The following is a 20,550-nucleotide window of genomic DNA, read 5'->3' as shown; positions in this document are numbered from 1 at the left end:
ATCGGAACTTTTCAGTGCAGTAGCAAGATCTGTTACAGAAGGATCACAAATGACATTGTGATTGTTTTCCTTTTTTCGTGAAGATGTTCTGCGATTTGCAGAATGGGACTCCCTAAACATAGCCTGGCACTTCCTGGTATACAATAGATTTTTGATTAATATATTTTTATGGTCAAGATGCTAGAATTCATGTCTTCGTGCCTGAGTGGGGGCTGTGAAAAGAAGCAGCTTTTGTGGTTTCAGTGGGGGCAAAAAAGGGGAACAATCTGTGTGTTTTGTGCTTGCTGGAAAAGATTAAGAGGTTTAAGGTAGATAGAGGCACCTTTGGACATTTGGATATCTTATACGTTCAAATTACGATGGCTATATTGATGGTTACTATATTCTCTCAGTGTGAGCTGGTGGGTGTGTTTTCTTTTCACTATTGTTTTGTTTTCTCTGTGTTCCTTCCTTTGTTACAAAATACTCTTTTGAAAGATAGGAAAGGCTTTGGGGAGCTTGACTGATGTTGTTTGGAACTGGGAAGCTTGCTCCCCATCTTCTTAACCTATATGTATGCTCAATGTGAGCTGGTGTGGGTTTTTCCCTTTTCTTTTTTTCTGTTAAATTTGTTTAAATTTTATTTTAAAAGAGAAAGGGTTTGGGGGAGCTTGATCAATGTTGCTTTGAGACGAGTACTGCCACCCTGCTTGGAAGCTTGCTGCCCCTCTACTCAACCTATATGTTTGCAGAGGCATCATACATTTTCCTATAAAGGAAAAAAAACCCTAATAAATAGCTGTTCTAAAATTCTGTACCTTGGATATGTGAGAGAGAGGTCTGAAACACTGTTTGGGTGCACTGGAGGGGAAATACATATTCTTCACTTATGCTAATTAACAGGAAGCCTGCAAGTGAGCATTTGTCATATCTTGGTTTCCTCCCTCTTTGAAGATAACATGTATGGCTTGAATTTGGGCTTTTATTTATTTATTAATGCAGTCTGTTGTTGGAGGGGTTGGTTGCTGGAAGAAGCAATAAAGACAGAGTTTGTGACACTGAGAGGTGTTGGACAGATGAAATGAATTTCAGAAGAGTTAAAATTCATGCCCTGGATTACCTAAACCAGCTACCAACTGCTTGGTCCCTGCCCTGCCCCCCCCCCCCGCAATGCCCAACACAAAACAGTATTAGGTGTAGTGTTGATTCTTTTCTAATAGGTCTTTTGTTCATGTGATTTTCTTAATAAATACTAGTAAGTTCAACTTGTGTCAAAATCCTCCATTCGGCCAGTGTTTCCAAGTTGTCAGTGTTTATACTACATTTTTTTTAGATTTGCCTTGAGACAGCCTTTAAACCTCTTTTGTTGTCCACCAGCATTGTGCTTTCCGTTTTTAAGTTCAGAATAGAAGAGTTGCTTTGGAAGACGATAATCAGGCATCTGCACCCCATGACCAGTCCAAGTTGATGTTGAAGAATCATTGCTTCGACATTGGTGATCTTTGCTTCTTCCAGTACACAGTGAAACGTAGAAACAGCCAGGCTGCCTTATCTCTTTGAAATTACTTAGAAGGGTGTCTGCACTTTTGTTTCCAGAAATGACTGTATTCCAGAGATTCCAATGCTGGACTTTTAAATCTGTGGAAAAGACAAGGAAAGGACCTTTCATTTGTACTTTGTTTTAAATTACTTACTTCTCTTTTTGTGGGCCTGCCTGCACCTGGGAATGTGATTTAGAGTATTTGCAATCTGTTGGTCTGCTTGGGACGGTGGAAATGGGCTTTTAGGTGGTGGTGAGGGGCTGCTAGTTGTTTCTTTGTTTGCTTGCTTAAAATTGAATACATGAATATTTGTGTGTATGGAAAAAAGAAGGGTGCCTTCATATTTTCCTTTATAACTTTCTAGTAGGCTTTGAGTCTTATTTCTGCTTCTTTTTAGTGACAGTTCAGAACCTCTGCCCCCTACAGGCAGTTGTCCCATTTACCCCATTATAAATCTGGGTGTAAATGAGAGCTATGTCTACCTGTCTCAGTATTTCCTTGTTTATGTCAATAAACCTTTATTTTATTTCATTTCATTTCATTAAAAAAAGATTTCCAGCCTTTTTCCTGGTGGATTTTGTTGCACATGTGATAATAGCTGTTGCAATAGTGTGCTATATATGGCTCTTTATTAAGTACCTCTTAACTACAGTCTTGGCCCAACTATCTAAATTAGATGGTTTCTGACCCTCTCCCTTGTAATAGTTAATGAGTAAATGCAGTGGCTTGACTTACTGTAAAACCTTGAAAACGCTACAGGCAGAATCACACATTGAAGTACACACATCTGATTGTTTTAGAAGCTTCATCGGGAGGCTGACATATTTTTTAATTGATAGTCAATCTAGTAGCTGAAGGACAGCTAGACCCAGCTGCTTCGTGTTGCTCAGAGTTGAAAGAAGACAGCAAAGGGACCAGCCGTGCTTCAGGTGAAGAGGTCAGAATGCTGAGGATGGAATAAGAAGTATGAGATACAAGAGTGTAAAAACATTCCCTAGAATACAGTGCTAATATATACTGAAAAATCTGCACCAAATTATTCAGATACTGTACTCTCCTTGGTCATTTCTGGATAGGGGAGCCCTGCATTTCTTTTTAGTGTGGTACAGCAGCTGGCTCCAGGGGCCTCTGGTGAGCCAGTGTGGTGTAGTGGTTAAAAGCAGTGGACTCATAATCTGGTGAACCGGGTTTGATTCCCCGCTCCTCCACATGCAGCTGCTCTTGGGCTGGTCACACTTCTCAGAAGTCTCTCAGCCTCACTCACCTCACAGAGTGTTTGTTGTGAGGGAGGAAGGGAAAGGAGATTGTTAGCCACTTTGAGACTCCTGAAGGGGAGTGAAAGGCGGGATATCAAATCCAAACTCCTCTACCCTGCTTCTGATTTCTTGTTCCTGAATCTTCAGAGAAGCAGGTACCTGGTTTAGGAAGTCAAGAAGGAGCCAGACTGGAGGAAACTGGGTGTCTAAACTGCAGCAATAGAATAATAGAACACTTCAGTGCTTTTACTTAGAGAAGACTCGCTGAAATTAACAAGCCTAACTTAGTCACTCCCATTAATTTCAACTGGTCTGCTCAGACTAATGCTGGGTACACTGAGTGACGAGTTTGAGGCCATCCAGATGTTGTTGGTCTCCAGCTCCCATCAGACCAGCCAGCAAAGTCAACAGTCAGGGATGATGGGAGTTGTAGTCCATGACCATCTGGAGGTCCTCATGTCTTTTGGCCCTGCCACATATGATAGCAAAATAGTTCTAGAATTAGTTGTCAAAGCAGTGAAGCTGACTTTCAACCAGCCAAACTAATGCAATTGGTAGATAAACTCCAGGGCAGTGTTGGGTTCACACACCAGAGAAAACTGGCACACATATAGAGGAAAAAGTGCAGAAAAGACTTTCTATTATTTGTGGTGTGATCAGTTTTTTTGTCACAGTTCTTGGTTTTGTAGGGAAAGAGTGGGCTGAGGCCTAGCTCATTGGAGGCTTTTTTGGCAGTGAAGAGAGATTTTAGTGCTGTCAGGAAATTGCCAGGATCTGATGAGTAGCATGTGTTACCCATTCCCGCAGCTGGGATGATTCTCAGACATATGCGTAAACTAAAATCGTGTGCTTCTGAGAGCAGAGCCATAGCTACGGAGGACGGGAGGATGGGGCTAGCCAGGTTTATTGCCCTGGGTGAAGCCTCCCAGCATGTGTGTGTGTGTGTGTTTGTTTGTGTATGCAAATGTGTGTGGGCGGGTGCCAAACTGGGTCTTTGACCCAGGTGAAATAAAGCCTACTTTCACCCCTGTCTGAGGGTACTTCTGGCCAATATATTGCAAGGGGCATTAAAGTGCATAGCAGAACTTTATGTTTGCACAGTTAAAGTGGATTAAAGCGCTCTGTTGCCCTAGCACAACAGATCCACTTTTAAAAAAAAAAGACCTTGCATGACTTTGGAAAGTGACTGAGAAATGATTGAAAAGTGCAGAATGAACAAATGATTAATGGGAAGACATGTGAGCGTCCTGCAAGCAAATTGGGATGAATACAAGACAAATCCTAATGGTTGTTTAACCACCCCATAAGCAAATTGGATTGGATGCTCAGTAAGGACATCCATAATCTAACCAATGTGTAAGCAAATTAGAATGCTGAATAAATAGGTTGTCTGGAGGAGCTTAGTTGGAGAAACAAGAACTTCTGAATCTTCAGGTTAAAGACCTCAGCCACACACTTGCGCTGGTCAGAGATTGTACCTTTAAATCATCAAGTCATCTTGCCTTTTGCTGTGGCAAACCTGCCTAGTGTGAGATTTCTGCTCCTTTCAGGTGTTTCTGCTTCTTCCCCTTTTACCTTTAGTAAGTGCTTAAAATAACATAATTGCTCTACAGGATCTCTTACGGATCCATGCTTTTGACCCCTTTCATGTAAATTTTTCTTCCCTCTACTTTTTTGAAAGATGTGTTTTTAAATAACAGGATCAAATGCAAATTTTATCCGAGTGGTAACTGTGTTGGGGTTCATCCACCTGTACCTTTGCTCCACATTTCTAGACACAGGTCCAGGCTTTCCAGGCCCCCTCCCCCCTTTTTTTTTACCCCAGCGCTTTCCCTGTGAAAACCCACTGCTTACTGCTGCACTGGAGCAAACAGGAATCTGCAGAAAACCTGAATTGCTGTTTGCTCCGATTCAACGTTCCAGGGTGGGTTTTCTCGGGGGAAGTGCTTGGACATGGACCAGGAAATCTCAGAGCTGTGCCTAGAAAGCACAGAGCAAACAATAAGTGTGGCTGAGCCCTTAGTGCAGTGGTTTTCAACCCGTGTGCCGTGGCATCCCCATTCCTATTTAATTTTGGCGTTCAGCCTTTTCTCACTTTCGTTCTTCTCACACAAACCAAACTCCTGTAGATGACTAGCTGAGCAACTGCGGGGGGTGGGGGGAAGGTTTGTAGGGTGAGCCGTGAGGAAATCTTACAAAAAAACAAAAAAACCAACCTGCTCCAGCTCATAGTTATCAAGGCAGTTTTATCTGTTTCCGCCCTGTTCCCATCCTAGGAGTTGGTAAAAAGCCTAGGGATTAAAAACAACACAAATTGCATCGCATGGGGCTGGACTACATCAGGGGTCTGCAACCCGCGGCTCCGGAGCCACATGTGGCTCTTTTACACCTTTGCCGCGGCTCCAGGGCAGATACTAGCGAGGGGAGGAGGCGCATTGTGCGCCCCAACACTCCCCACTGTGGTGGGCGTTGTACTGGCTGTGACGTCACATGGGGGCGGTGCGTGCATTAGTCACGCACTGTCCCGACGTCACCTTCCCGGCCGCTGTCAGATCGGAGGGCAGCGGCGCGCATGCTTTAAATGTCGCAATGGTTTTGCGGCTCCCAGGTGTTTTTTCTTCGGAAACAGGTCCAAGTGGCTCTTTTTGTCTTAAAGGTTGCAGACCCCTGGACTAGATTATGTGCAGTGTGCATAGCAATTTGTTCATATTTTTTTCAAAATATAGTCTGGCCCCACACAAGGTCTGCTGAAAAAGTTTGCCGACCCCTGAACCACGGCTACAATCCCACCAAGAGATTCCTTTGTGCAATCCCCACAGTTTATGGGTGGGAGCTGAGCAACCAAATAAGTTTCATAGCTGTGCGAAGATCTGAAGGGCAAGTCTCCACCATTCAAGCCCAATGCTTGGCCACTCTGCCACATTGACGTAATATAAATATATGATTGATATGCAGAATAGCTTCATCCTGAGCTGCTTTCTTGATTCATTAACACTTTTTTCGTCGTTTTTTGTGTGGTGGTTTTGTGCCATGGTAACCTCAAGATTCACACTTGAAGCCTAGACCTAGGAGGAGTAGAATCATTAGCAAGTGGGTTTTAAGTAAGTTGAGTCTAAATACTTCAGAAAAGCTTGCTAAAAATAACCAAGAAGCACGACAGAGTCTTAAATCTAGTTTGGCTTGTTTGAAGAGAACTCTGCTTAACTCTCATGGGATGTCTCGTTTTTGGAAAACATGAGGAAGGGCACGTCCACAAGATAATTTTAACATAGGACAGTTATAACATCATGATGTGACTCAAATCAGGGGCTATTTGTGGGTGAAGTGTATAGAGCCTAATCTGGGCTTGGGAGGTGTGTGTATGCAATTCGGATGCACAGCATTTGCCAAGTGACAACTTTCCACAGTGCACATTTAACTGATCAGCAAATGGATTATCTCTGAGCCAAACTAGATGTTAGGAGGAAATGCATGAGCATGTCTCCCAATGCCGGGCTTGTTATTTTTCTTGAGTCCTCTGAAAACCTTTTGACTTCCCTGCCATAAACCACCAGTCCCTCCACCCACATCCCTAAGGAATTGGCTCTGGCATCTTTCATCAGCTTTCTTTTCCTGACTTGGGTGGAGCTTCGCCTTGCCCTACCTGCACTTTGGCCTTTTTCTTTAATCATGCAAACTCAGTCCCTTTAAAAGCAGGTGCACCTGCACCCAGTTGGCAATTGACAGTAGAGGAGGTCTGGTGGAACTGGTCTGCCACATCGAAGCCAATGGAGTGAGCTCTGCTACCCAGCCATCCCACTGCATACTTCACAGTTGATGTATGTGTCCCTATCCAGCCACAGACCCACGTAAGTCTGTGCAGGAAAAGTATCTCTCATGCAAAAAGCCATGGGGAAGGAATGCTTAACGCTTCTCCTTCTGAGACTCTCCTCCCAAATGGGTCCAGAACCCTAAAGCAGCTTGTGCAGGGAGTTTTAGGGGGAAATGGGTAGGGAGGGAAGTCGGAGATGGAGAGCCTTCCCCTGCTTGTTGCTGAACTTCAGCTCCCATCATCCCTTGCTGGCATTGATAGTCCAGCAACAACTGGAGGGCCAAAGGTTCCCCAGTTCTGGGTTAAGTATTTCCTTCTTCCGCTCCTTGTGTTCCGCAGCCCATTGTGGCACACGGTTGCAGTGTAACATGGAATTTGCAATCCTTGGTATTTCCTGACAAGTCTTGTTTTCTTTTCTTACTTATTTGTATCCCATCTTTTCCATCCTGGGACCCAAGGTGGCATGTATGTGATGCTCAGGCCCAGGCGCTGGGTGACCAGAACTGCTTAGTTTCAGCAAAGTGCTAGCTTCATAGAGACACAGAATTGTAGAGTTGGAAGGAATCTTAACTAAAGCATCCATGGCAGATGGCCATGTGTGGTGTAGTGGTTAAGAGCGGTAGTCTCGTAATCTGGGGAACCGGGTTCGCGTCTCCGCTCCTCCACATGCAGCTGCTGGGTGACCTTGGGCCAGTCACACTTCTGTGAAGTCTCTCAGCCCCATTCACCTCACAGAGTGTTTGTTGTGGGGGAGGAAGGGAAAGGAGAATGTTAGCCGCTTTGAGACTCCTGAAGGGGAGTGAAAGGCGGGATATCAAATCCAAACTCTTCTAATAATAATAATAATAATAATAATTATTATTATTATTATTAATACCCCGCCCATCTGGCTGAGTTTCCCCAGCCACTCTGGGCGGCTTCCAGTCAAGTGTTAAAAACAGTACAGCATCCAACTCTTGCTTAAAAACCCCCAATGAAGGAGAGTCCACCATCTTCCGTGGGAGTCTGTCCACCGAGGACCAGCTCTTACCATTAAAAAGTTCTTCAAGATGTTTAGTCGCAATCTCCTTTCCATTCGTTCAGGTTCTAGCAGGAGAAAAAAAGTGTGCTCCATCTTCCACGTGGCAGCCCTTGAGATATTTGAAGATGGCTGTCATATCTCCTCTCGGTCTCCTCTTTTCCAGGCCAGACATACCCAGCTCTTTCAACTGTTCCTCATAAGGCTTGGTTGCCAGACCCTGGATCATCTTGGTTGCCCTCCTCTGCACACTTTCCAGTTTATTAATATCCTTCTTCATCTGTGATGCCCACAACTGGACACTATACTCCAGGTGTGGTCTGACCAAGGCAGAATAGAGTGGTGCTATGACTTCCTTTGATCAGGACACTGTACTCACATTGATGCAGCCCAGCTTTATTTGCCATTTCACCACACTGTTGGCTTGTGTTAAACTTGTGGTCTATTAAGAACCCTAGATCCTTTTCTAGCTCCTGTGCCTTTAGACCAGGTGCTAAGATCAGTATGCCCCTCTTTCCTTCTTTCCATGATTTTTGGGAACAGCTTGGCTAGTTGCTGAGCCAATTGAAGCAATTGGCGGTGGAGGGAGGAGCTTCTCCAGGGTGGGAAGTAGGTGGGGATTCGGAGTGGCACAGGGTTTGCTGTGTGAGACAGTGTGCTGGATTAGATGGGCCTTTGGCCTGATCCAGCAGGGCTCTTCTTATGCTCAGAGCAAAGGAGGCAAGAGATGTGGCAAGGCAGTGCAATAAGCTATTCAGACTGGAGAGTTACAAAAGTTTATGTAGATAGGGTTGCCATGTAGCTTGCAAATGTTGTGGTTTCTTTGTCCACACACACACACACACCCCGCCCCATCTCCTTCCTGTTGTGTGACACTTGCTCACTGCAGCAGCTGAGGGAGGAGTAGGGTGGAAGTGGGTGGGGGAGAGATGCAGATGACAAGACCGGAGGAAGGACAGACTTCGCTGCATTGCTTTCCTGATGCATTTGGGGGATTTAAATGTACAGGACAGATCTCTCTGGATTCTAGGCTTGTAACCTTGTATGTATGAGTGAGTAGCATGGTGCAAGTCTGACATCCTAACCCAGAAGAAAATAATCCTAGATTCTCCTTTTTCTGTCTTACTATATTGGGGCTGAAGGAGTGGGGTACTGATACCTGTTTTCCTCAGCCCTTTACAGAGTGTACACTTAACACTCCATTTGCATTAACTATTCATCCTCTAAAGTCTTGCTTCCTAGTTTGTTAGTCCTCCCCCCACCCCACCCCCCGCTTAGAGTTTCTAGTGGGATATAGCTGGAGATCTAAGAGATCTGCTACAGGACAATAACAAGATCTTTTACTTTACAGTATTTTAATTGATTTTATTATTTGCTCTCCTAGGCAAGGGTGTGCAACAGGCTCAGAGGAGGATGGTGGGGCAGGAGAGACTATTGCTGCATCCTATTTTGCTGGTACTGATCTGTTAAATCTCCAGATTACAACCTGGCAGCTCTACTCTAGTTTTTCTTCTTGTTTACACTGGGAAGAGCTGCTCCCTGCTCCTTAGAGAGAAACAAAAAACTGCTTGAGTGCTAAACTTCTTTCCAGGAGTACTGAATTGTTTGGCTAGGTGTCTTTCCGGGAGTTATTCGTGCTCCTTTCCAAGAGCTGCAGTGTGAGCCTGAATGCTCTTCAGCTGAGGGATGGTGTGGAACTTTGCCTACTGATGTACATAATTTGAGAGTTCAATGTCCGCTGTGGAATTCAGCTTGCCATGTTTTGTTTAGATGTGCAGTCTTCTCTCTTAGATCCAGCTACAGGGAAACCAGCTTTTTCCAGCTGTGCATTTAGGGATGCTGGGGATTCAGTTCAGTTCACATTTTAATACAAAATTCCCTCATCTGCACTTTCCGGAACATTGTGCAAAGTGAAACTCAGTTATCCTTAAAATGTTGCACTTGTCTGAATTTGTGATGCAGTTCTCCAGCCAAGGAATGTGTCCAAAAATGCATATGCTAGGGTGCATATGCCTAGGACCCACATCCCTACGGGACCACCTCTCCTGGTCTGCCCCGCGGAGGACCTTAAGGTCCACAAATGGGAACTTTTTGGAGGTCCCAAGTCGCAAGGTGGTTGGATTGGTCTCAACTAGGGCCAGGGCCTTTTCAGTACTGGCCCCGACTTGGTGGAATGCTCTGCCACAAGAGACTAGGACCCTGCGGGACTTGACAGCTTTCCGCAGGGCCTGCAAGACAGAGCTGTTCCACCTGGCCTTTGGTTTGGACTCAGTCTGACCCTTATGTTTCCCTCCCCTTACAGTTTTTATCTATGGGCTACTTTTAAAATGAGGCCGCATTTTAAATTGGTTCCCCCCCCCATTATGTTTATTGTAATTTTACTGGTGTTATCTGCCCTGAGCCCGGCTCTGGCCAGGGAGGGCGGGGTATAAATAAAATTTATTATTGTTTTTATTATTATTTTTATTATTATCAATGGGTGCATAAAATGCATATGTTAGTGAAAATAATATACAAAACTGCATTGCATATGGGGAATTACTTGCAAAAATGTGTATACTGGAGAAAATTGTATACAGAAGTATGTGTATCAGAGAAATAAACAATATAATGCTGATGAGTTCTCATGAGCTTTTTTAAAAAAATGCAAACTGATGTGGAAATGCAGAGAACTCCGTTTAAGATTAGAACAATTAAAAAATCTGAAATTGACAGATTTGTCCACACCCTGGTGCAGAAAACCAGCTGATTGTAAACTTCATGATATCACTAACTCACCCCAGAGACCACAAACAGCAGCAGTTTTTCATCATTTTAAAAATGAATTCCCAGTCATTCGGACTCTGCTGGGCAACAGCACAGCACAAAGGGCCTCAGCAGCAGATCTCAGTGCAGATAATATAAGGGGAGGCTGCTTCAGATAACTGGATCCTAAGTTATTAAGGGTTTTACACATTGGCACCTTGCATTGGGCTCAGTGGTGAACCTGGTGCAGTTGTGTGGATTTGCTGTGCTTTGTTCATTAGCTTTCTGCAGGGCATCCAACCCCCCCCCCCATCCATATCACCCTGAATTTTTCCTGTGGTTCCTCCTCCTTTTTTGGATCACAGACTAATGGAAGAATAGCATCATCTGTGCAAGTGTAAATGCCTTTAGCACTACTCATGCCTTTTTTAAAAAGTGAGGTTTTGACGTGGGCAGTGGCCTGTTCAGAAAGTGAACTCATCATAGCTCAACACAAATTCAGTATGACATTTTGAGGGTGGGGTGGGGGGTTTCCATTTGATAACTGTTGTTTGGTTTCTTTAACCTGTCTTTTAACTATTTCTAGAATGCTTTCCTGGCAAATATACATGCATACACACACACACACACAGTACTATAACACCATCACACTATAGCAGTATTGTGCATTATATAGCATTATAAAACTATAGCAACATAATAATTTAACATTAACACTAACCCAGTATGGTGTTATAGTGTTATACTATATGTGGGAAAGTAATAATTATCTTTAATTATCTTTTAAGATAATTAAAAGATTGATAAAACTCTTCATGGTTTTTTTTTTTAAAAATCAAACTAAGTTTTACTCAGAGTAGACCCACAAAAATTAATGGATCTAAGTTAGTCATGCTCATTCAGTTCAGTGGGTCTCCTCTGCGTTAGACTGGCATTGTGTACAGCCTTCAAGGAGGTTATAAAATGGCTCTTAGAAGGGGAAAGGGTTAGAGTGAAGTTAACTGGATAAAAAATAGTTGAAAACCTACTAATGCATGTATGCAGCATTATTATTATTATTATTATTATTATTATTATTTTCAGTCTGATCTGTTGAAGTACTTCTAAGGAGAGGGAAAGGATGACATTCCACTTCTATTACTGCCAAGTGTTATAAACTGGACAGATTTGTTTTTCCAACTAGGAAATTTACAGACTTTGGTGATATTGTTAGTGACTCCATAAAACGTCCCTTGGAAAGACTTTGCACTGGATTTGTAAACTGATCCATTTTTAAACACAGGGTCAGTCACCTTTTCATAATAAGTGTGCTTTTCCCAAAGTAGTTCAGATTACAGTTTACATAAATGCATTGATACCGTGAGACAGAAATAAATTAAAGGGACTCATATACAGTGGTACCTTGGGTTAAGTACTTAATTCATTCTGGAGGTCCGTTCTTAACCTGAAACTGTTCTTAACCTAAAGCACCACTTTAACTAATGGGGCCTCCTGCTGCCGCCGCGCCGCCGGAGCCCGATTTCTGTTCTTATCCTGAAGCAAAGTTCTTAACCCGAAGCACTATTTCTGGGTTAGTGGAGTGTGTAACCTGACGCGTATGTAACCCGAGGTACCACTGTACAGTATTTAAAAACACCTAAGGGATTATCCACATCTCTGTTTGTCCCTTTGCTTTCCTCTGGGAAAACCCGCAGTTTAGCAACTGGGTTTTCAACAGGCTGCCTTTAGCTCCGATTTAGCACTTGAGTGGCTTTTCTGGAGGAAAGGGGCAAGGCAAAAGCAAAACCAATCATCCCATGCCTAGAAAGCACAGAGCAAGCAGAAAACTTGGCCCCGTGCTTTCCAGGCATGATACAAGCAGAAATGTGGACCAGCCCTTAGTTACAATAGGACAGAATGCTAGCATCAGTTTTCTGTTCCCACTGGGCAGGGGCTTACCAAGGGGTTGGCCAGGTTGGCCCCCACCAACAGTGCAGGTCCAGGGGTGCACAAAAACCACACCCCTCCACTTTGGCTTGGAGTGGCTAGAAGGGCACAAGGGATGGGGGTGGCACCTTCTAGCTCCTTACTAAGGGCACAAGGGAGCCTAGGTGTACCTCTGCTCCTGGGTAAACTCATGCAAGAAGGTTTTCACCAGCTGCATAAGGGCATGTGTTATGTACTGAGTTGAATAGGATCCAAACTGCAGCAGTCTGATTGGTCCTAGAACAATAGGATTCAGAATGCAGCAGTCTGATTGGTCCTAGAACAATAGGATTCAGAATGCAGCAGTCTGATTGGTCCTAGAACAATAGGATTCAGAATGCAGCAGTCTGATTGGTCCTAGAACAATGCAGCAGTATGATTGGTCGGTAGGAGCCACCCAATCCAGCTCCAGATAGAAGTGAATCCACAACCTGATTGGCCTACAGGAGAATCCCGGAATTAGCCAGTCACGTGCAGCCCATTGTGTAAATAATGTATATAAAGCAGATACTTTGAGGGGACTTCCATTCCCTCCTCACCATTATGAGCTGAATAAAGAGCATGAAATTCACTCTCGACTCTGAGTATATTTCAGCATGCAATGAAGGACTTAGGCAGGCCTTTGTGGGGAAGGAATTCCACAGGATGGGTGCTGTCAACAACAATGGTTGTATCCTGTGTCCTTCCTAGCAGTCAACAGATAGGTTACCTTTGCTGCTATTCTGAGGAACTTGCTTTCAAGAGAAATTTACCAGACTGCCTTCCTTTTTTATTCATCAGAACTGGTATTATTATTATTATTATTATTATTATTATTATTATTATTATCACCATCATCATCATCATCATCATTCCAGAAAGCTTTGCAGTGAGCTGGCAATCTTGGAATATTTTACAAGCATCTTATTAAAAGATGATCTCAGCTCACCTCTAAAGCAGATGCTTTGCAGACAGGAAGCCTGATGTCCAATCTGTCCATTTCCAGTTAAAGAGAATTAGGAAGCAAGAAACCTTCTCTTCCTGAGACCTTAGAGAACTGCTGCTAGTTAAAAGTAGAAAGTGCTGAGCCAGATGGACTGACGTCTCAGGTATAAGTCAGCCTCCCATGTTCCTATTGTGGATATAAACACTGTCATAGATGGTCTATTGGGGGGACGCGTGATGTTGGGGAAAGAGGCCCTTTTTCAGCAGTAAATAAGACATTATCAGATTGTCCAATGTACCGTAGCTTCTCTTGAGTGTGGTGACAGCCAACTTCTCCTTTTCCCACTGCAGATGACGAATTCCAAGATGTCCCTGTGGAGCCTTGTCTCTGACATGCCTCCAGAGCTATTCAGTGGCCTCTTTGAAGAATTTCCTCGAAGCCTGCGATGCCTACTGGGGGACTGGTTAGAAAACCAGCCTTGGTAAGTCTACAGAGGAGCATTGTTCAAAAACAGCTTTGTTTTCTCCAGACAAACTCCTAGCACTGCTATTCATTCCCTCATCTCATCCTGCACAACTGTTCTTCATATACAGATTAAAGTGAAGACGTGTCCTTGTAGGGCTTTTCCTCTTTGCAGTTTATTATTTTATTTATTTATGGAAATATTTGTATACTGCTGTGTCATAAAAATATATCATAGTGTTTTACAACAATATAAAAACATAAAACCAGTAGTTTTGCCATCAGTGAATTAACTCAGGGTAAGATGTTGCAATGTGATGTCATCCCTAACCATCATCACATTTCAGGTCATAACACAGAGGTTAGGTCAGTTTTCTTAAAGAAGCTTTCCCCAGCCTAGTAGCCTCCTGATCTTGTTGGACTCCCAACTCCCTCTGGCTGCAGTCAGCGTGGACAGTAGTCAGGGATGATGGGAGTTGTAGTCCCCATCTGGAAGTCTGGGGAAGTCTGCAGAAATGGCTCTTCAGCTGCACATTATGCACATTATGCAGGTCCAGACCAGCTTCTCCAGACCTGCTCCTTTGGCCAGCAGACAAAGGCTGTAATGCTATACAGGTTTACCTAAGAGCAAGTCCCATTGAACTGAAGGGGGAGGACTTCTTTCTTCTTTCTTTTAAAATACTTTAAATTGATTTTCAGAACAAATAACAGTTATAAAACAACTGCAAACAGAACAACAAAGTGCAGTAATCCAGTTCCAAAAAACATACATTGTAAAACTTTTTATAAAAGAATGGTAATGGTTTATTGAATTTTTACAGATAAATTGTAAACAGATAAGAACATTGGCAGGATTATTGTAATAACCTGCAGTTTCATAAGAGTATATATTTAAAGAAGATGAATAAATGAGCAAATGAAACTACCGTAATTTGAATATGCAGAAGATATTAAGAGTAAATTTAAGAAACCACAGAAAGAGGGGGAAGGAAGTTAAGTTTTGAAATGTCATAATGCTTGTAAAATTAGTGAAATGTATAAACCTAAAAAGTATAAATATGTTTTTTTTAAAAAAAGCCAAAAACATGCATTATCAAAATTATATTCCTGTAAACAAAAAAAGCAGTCATTTTAGCTCCCCGTTGTACATCATCTTCCCTCATAGGTGGGCTGCTAGGTCCATAACCTCTCCCCACAGATACATTTGATGCTGGAGGAAGGCCCAAATAACTTGTTCGTTTTTACATAACTGAAAAAGGAAACCACACTTTTTCATACTGGTCCTTTTTTGAGTGGCATTTACTTCAGAGTAGACAGGTATAGGCATACTGTTAGTGTTGTGTAGCCTTAGGCTGTGTACACATCATACATTTCCCTTGGAAGTGAGGACCTGGCAGGAATAATACTACTTGAGCCTAGAGAGGGCATGTTTTGTTGCTTGAGAGAAATGGGGCCTATGAGGTGATGTGGTGGCTTGGACAAAATTTTGAAAAGGAAGGAGTGGGTGGATTTGGCTGTGGAATAATGACCAACAAGTCTCCAATTCTCCTTCTCTCTTTCTCAACCTGTTCCCACTCCTGCTTGCCCCAACTATCCTGGTCTCCTCAGGGAATTCATCAACAGCTCAGACACCTTCTGTGCTGTTCTTGCTGACAGGCTCCTGTCTGCCATGGTGGAGAGACTGCAAGACCTAGCCGACAAAAACTGCCAGACTGGCCCAATGCTTCAGGTCATTGCCAATATTGAGGTATGTAGGAGACTGATGTCTGCTGAAAAAGGCCCCCACTGGAGAGGGGCAGATCAAAACAGGGCCTTCCGCCCTGCCAATTTTATCCTGTTACATTACCTTGTCCCTTTTTGTGGACAACGCAGCAGTTTGTTATACTGGAACACCTAATGAAAGTGTGTTTTTCAAAACTTTAGGAAAGAGGCAGTAAGGATTGGGTTTCATTTGCTAGCCTTTGGTAACTTAGGAACAGGGTGGATTTGATGACTGAAAAGGATTGCTGTCTTAGGATTGCGGAACCCCAAGCAACCTCAGGGAGGGCTTTCATGGGAGAAGGAAAGGTAAACCCACTGAAATAAATGAGCCTAACTTAGCCATTTTAGTGGATACAACCCTTTGCCCATTATGTGCTAAGTTTCCAGGCTTTTGAGAGCCAGTTTCTTAGGCAAGGTGTGACATAATAAACCATGGTGGGCTTACAGCTTGCAGTATGGGTTCACTTTTGGGGAACATGACCCACCCCAGCTTGTTGCCTCCGAGTGCCCTTCCTTCCCAGGGTCACTAAGGGAGTGCTGGAGAACCTGTGGCCTTCCATCCAGATGTTGCTCTACTCCAGCTCCCTTTAGCCTCTGTCAGCTTGCCCAACAGCCAGGGATGATGGGAGTTGTAGTCCAACAACATCTATAAGGCCGCAGGTTCCCCATTCTTGTCTATACAGCAATTTCAGTCCATTCTTGTGATGGGGATAAACCATGGGACAACCTCACAGGTGGCTTGAGGCACAAGCATTAACAACATTTGTCTTCTTCCCAATAATTCTAGAATAGATACCGGAGAGAGCCGCTGCAGTTGGTGGGGGCTATAAAAAGAATCTTAGAGGGAGAGCAAGCAGCAGCCCAACAGGTAAGAGGAATAGCCAACATGTGGCGGCTGGTCCTTTCTTTCTTTTACATCTGGGCCCTCAGGCTGAGTCTCTTCTGATTGCTTGTCACCACTGTTTTGTAGGATCACTGTAGCTTCACTGCCCAGTTTACCCTAGTTCTTCAGCATGTCACAAAGCAATAGCTATTTAGCTATTAAGTATGTAGAAGATGTAAGCAGGAAGTGCCACATCTCACTTTTGCTTCTTATAGTTTCAGAATGTGGCCCTCTTCATCCAACGCCAACGGGAAGAACTGAGGTTTATATTCAGTCTGCAGAAACTGCAATACAGAGTGCAGGAGATCCAGGCGCTCCGGGAGAGCTTGAATCAGATGAAGGGCAACGCAAGAGGTGAGGAGGTAGAGATGAATGCTGCCAGGTTTGAGGGTACACAGGGACAGGTGCCTTCTTCCACCATCACCTCACTTTGGCCACCCTATTCTTCTCTCCCCCTGATGCCACCCCTCACTGCTCCAGTGCCCTCATAGGCCCCACAACCCCAAAGGTTGGCTGAGCAAAATGCCACTCTTGCATTGGGGCCAGAAATGGCCTACCTTAAAATGGCCGTTGTTCCATGCGAATGCTGCTGACTTTCTGTGCTGTATGGGAACACCCTGGGCTGCAAAGAGTCCTGGACTTGATCACTATACAGTGGTACCTCGGGTTACAGATGCTTCAGGTTACAGACTCTGCTAACCCAGAAATAGTCCCTCGGGTTAAGAACTTTGCTTCAGGATGAGAACAGAAATCGTGCGGCGGCAGCGGGAGGCCCCATTAGCTAAAGTGGTACCTCAGGTTAAGAACAGTTTCAGGTTAAGAATGGACCCCCAGAATGAATTAAGTTCTTAACGCGAGGTACCACTGTAGTCAGTCTTAATGTCACAATTGTAGAGATAAAACTGTTGAGAGGTGTGGAAGGATGGCATGGATGGGCAATGCCGATTTTGATTTCTTACTCCCCCTTCACCATAAGGTTACATGCAGTTTTAAAATAGAACAGTAAAAAGAGATTTAAACAAATTACTGAAGATCCTAGACACTGATAGGGTTTCAGAGAGAGGCTTCCCTTTCTAGCTGTGCTTGCTTGACCACAAAATTCACCAGATCAACTTTTGTGGCAAGGTTTGCCACCCTTTCAACCTGTATGAAATCAAGGAGCTTATTGTGAACAAAATTTATTGGCACCCATCTGTCTCCGGAGACAGTGGAAGAGTGCATGTTCAGGGGCCAAGTCAAACTGCTGGGAGGTTACAGAGCCTGCTGTGGCTGTAGAGACCAATACGGGAGTGACACGTTTTGTTGCAGCTGGGGCAGATGAAAGCATCAGGTTTCGCTGTTACAGGTGCACCGTGGCGTATCTTCTCTCTGCGCTCCTCCCAGCAGCCATTCCTCCCCTGGTCACTGCTGTCTGTCTCCAGGCCCTGTGATCATCTGTGAACAAATATAATACTGGCTAACAAATAATAACACATTATTTTAGATTATTAAATATATAGAGAGAGTACAGGGCACAATTGTTGAGCAGTAATCATAGCTCCTAGTTAGGGAATTGGCATGGGTTTTTTGGTCAGTATGGAGATAGCAAGCAAAATTCCAATATAATTAGATTTCTGTAAAATATATCTCATGATGCTTTTTGCTGACCTGCACAAGCCTTTCCCTGCCACAAAGGTATACTTTTGAAACAGAATGTAATTCTGAACCTCATCATGCACCCACACATTTTTCTGCTTGCCCAGCAGAAAACTGCTACGCTTTGCCCACAGAGTATTAGGAACAGGAAGTTGCTGGGCAGAGCAATCATATATGCTGGTTATGCTGGGGGAAGGGAGTAAGTCCTTGCCTTGTCCTTCTGTGATAACTTAACTTAGGCCTGAAGTTCTTCTGCAGACGCTAATCATGATTTTACGGTCTTCAGTTCCTTTGCAGCTGAACCTGCAGTTTTCACCCCAGGAGAACCTGCAAGAAAATGTGAGTAACCCATTCATGATGGTGGTCCATTCATTCTGCAGACACCATTCTTGTTTGATGAATGGATTTTGTTTAAAAGATTTATATCTTTCCATCACCTAGATTGGGGAGAAGGAACCTGTGGCTCTTCATAAGAAGTGAGCCACAGGAGTACTTTGCCATGGAAGTCATGGGCTGCACACTGCCTTGTCACATGGCGCAGGGAGGAGTGAGGCCAAAATTTGATGCCCCCTCCATCATTCACACAGCCTTCCCAAAGCTGGCTAAGTGAGGTGCCAGGCTTTGGGAAGAAGGCATGAGGCTCTGGCAATGTCCTAGAGTCCTCCCATCTCCTTCCCCAAGCTGGGAAAATGCTAAGTAAGCTTTGGGAAGAACCGGGAAGCCTCTGGGACCCTGTCAGAGCTCTCACTCCTCCTTCCCAAAGCCCAGCACCTAGCTTTGGGAAGGAGGCACAAGAGCTGAGGAAGAGGAGTCAAATGTTGCTGAGAGCCTCCAAAAAAGGTTTCAGTGGCTGCATGCAGCCCTTTGGGCCACGCCCTAAACCACCTTGATTTAACCCCTGGACACACAACATGCAAACAGATTGGTGCCGAATCATTTACTTATTTATATCCCTCCTTTTAGGATACAGGTCCTGTGAAGGTGACAAGTAACTTTCAGATACATTCTTTAAAGCCACAATAAAGGATACCATCATGCCATAGGTCACCAGGACTCTCCCCACAGGGCAGTTGGTGGCAGATGGCTCTGTGGTTGGGGGGCGTAGTCTACTGGGAACACACTCCAAGATCTTTTTTGCCTGGTCCCCTTTCTCTGAGACCACCACCCTGTTCTGTGGCACATCTGATTTATGCCTCAACAGCATTTGTTGTCTTCTTCATTCCTACCAACCTATTTGTCTCTTGTTTCAGTCTCTCCAAAATCTTCAGAATCTGTTCCTGAAAACAACTAATGAACTAGAAGGTGCAAAGAAAATGGTGCTGATGAGACTTATGATCTGGAAGAGGCAGCAACAGCTGGCTGGGAATGGAACTCCCTTTGATGAGGACTTGGCTCCACTCCAGAAAAGGTGAGTAGTGCAAGGAGAGCTTAGTTAGTGCATAGCTTCATTTGGGGAACTACTATTTTGGCACTGTTGGGAGTTTCTTCCAACTCATGTTGCAAAGCCAGTCATATTGTTAGTGCTGATGGTGAGGAAGCTTGAGGTCTAAATGTGCCTATGGCCCTTTGGTGCTGCTTAAACAAACCCCTAAGATATAAAAGGGGCAAAGCAATCTCCCTTGTTGGACCAGTCTGTGTCCAGACGAGCCTGGTATGTAGTTGTTGTGTTCTAAATTAGTTTTACACCATATGCAGGACTGTGTATGTCCTGTGGCTAGAGCAAAGCAGTCACACATGCTAGAAATTTACGTGTGTGACCCTTAAAAGAAAAGTTCTGACACTCCAGAGGCTGAATTCCTCATCTAGTACCACTCTGCACACTCCCACAATATTGCAGCATCCTGCAAACATGCAGCTCTGCCTAAACACTGCTCCTAGTACGTTTCCGAGCGCAATTCAAAGTGTTGGTGCTGACCTTTAAAGCCCTAAATGGCCCCAGCCCAGTATACCTGAAGGAGCATCTCCACCCCCATCATTCAGCCCGGACACTGAGATCCAGCACCGAGGGCCTTCTGGCGGTTCCCTCATTGCAAGAAGTGAGGTTACAGGGAACCAGACAGAGGGCCTTCTCGGTAGTGGTGCCCACTGTGTGGAACTTCAGATGTGAAGGAAATAAGCAGCTATCTTCTCTTTAAAAGACACCTGAAGGCAGCCCTGTTTAGGGAAGTTTTTAATATTGTATTGTTTTTAACACTTGATTGGAAGTTTTTAACACTTGATTGGAAGCCAAGACCCTTGCTGATCAACTTGGATGTTTCTCTAACCCTTGGGTCCCAAGAACTAAGTGCAGCCCTCCAGGCCTCTCTGTCTGGCCTCTGGAATTTGCCTTAGGTCACTCCCAAATCTCCTCCAGCCACACTCCTCACTGGGCCTCCTTTGCCCCTCAGATATCTTTGCCTGGCTGGAATGTGCCCTTGAACTCCAATCATGCTTCTTACTTGTCTGATGAAGCTAGCCCACTGTAAAAAGTTAAAATTCATTGCTCCACCCACTTTTGTCTCTGGTCCTTCCCACAACCGGCATGTGGCCCCCAGAAGGGAAGGTGGCCCTCAACCTGTGGCTACCCCTG

At 44.3% G+C, this 20,550-nt stretch overlaps 1 protein-coding gene across 2 annotated transcripts in view; it reads left to right on the top strand.

The window, feature by feature from the left end:
- Positions 1-20,550, top strand: part of STAT6 (signal transducer and activator of transcription 6) — a 54,525-nt gene that overhangs the window by 12,552 nt on the left and 21,423 nt on the right. Inside the window, exons 1-7 of one of the 2 annotated variants that reach the window (XM_083486624.1) lie at positions 5,857-5,877; positions 13,591-13,721; positions 15,311-15,449; positions 16,251-16,331; positions 16,562-16,700; positions 18,268-18,320; positions 19,232-19,389. In XM_083486624.1, the coding sequence (XP_083342750.1) occupies positions 13,591-13,721; positions 15,311-15,449; positions 16,251-16,331; positions 16,562-16,700; positions 18,268-18,320; positions 19,232-19,389 (701 nt within the window). In that variant the 5' untranslated portion in view covers positions 5,857-5,877. Of the gene's footprint in view, positions 1-5,856; positions 5,878-13,590; positions 13,722-15,310; positions 15,450-16,250; positions 16,332-16,561; positions 16,701-18,267; positions 18,321-19,231; positions 19,390-20,550 lie in introns of those variants that run through there. The other variant, XM_083486623.1, reaches the window with a different exon arrangement.

This window comes from Podarcis liolepis (genome assembly GCF_965112155.1).
Source record: "Podarcis liolepis genome assembly, chromosome: 2".
NCBI lineage: Eukaryota > Metazoa > Chordata > Lepidosauria > Squamata > Lacertidae > Podarcis > Podarcis liolepis.
Note: the sequence above shows the minus strand (reverse complement) of the source record. Positions and strands in the feature narration are given on the sequence as shown.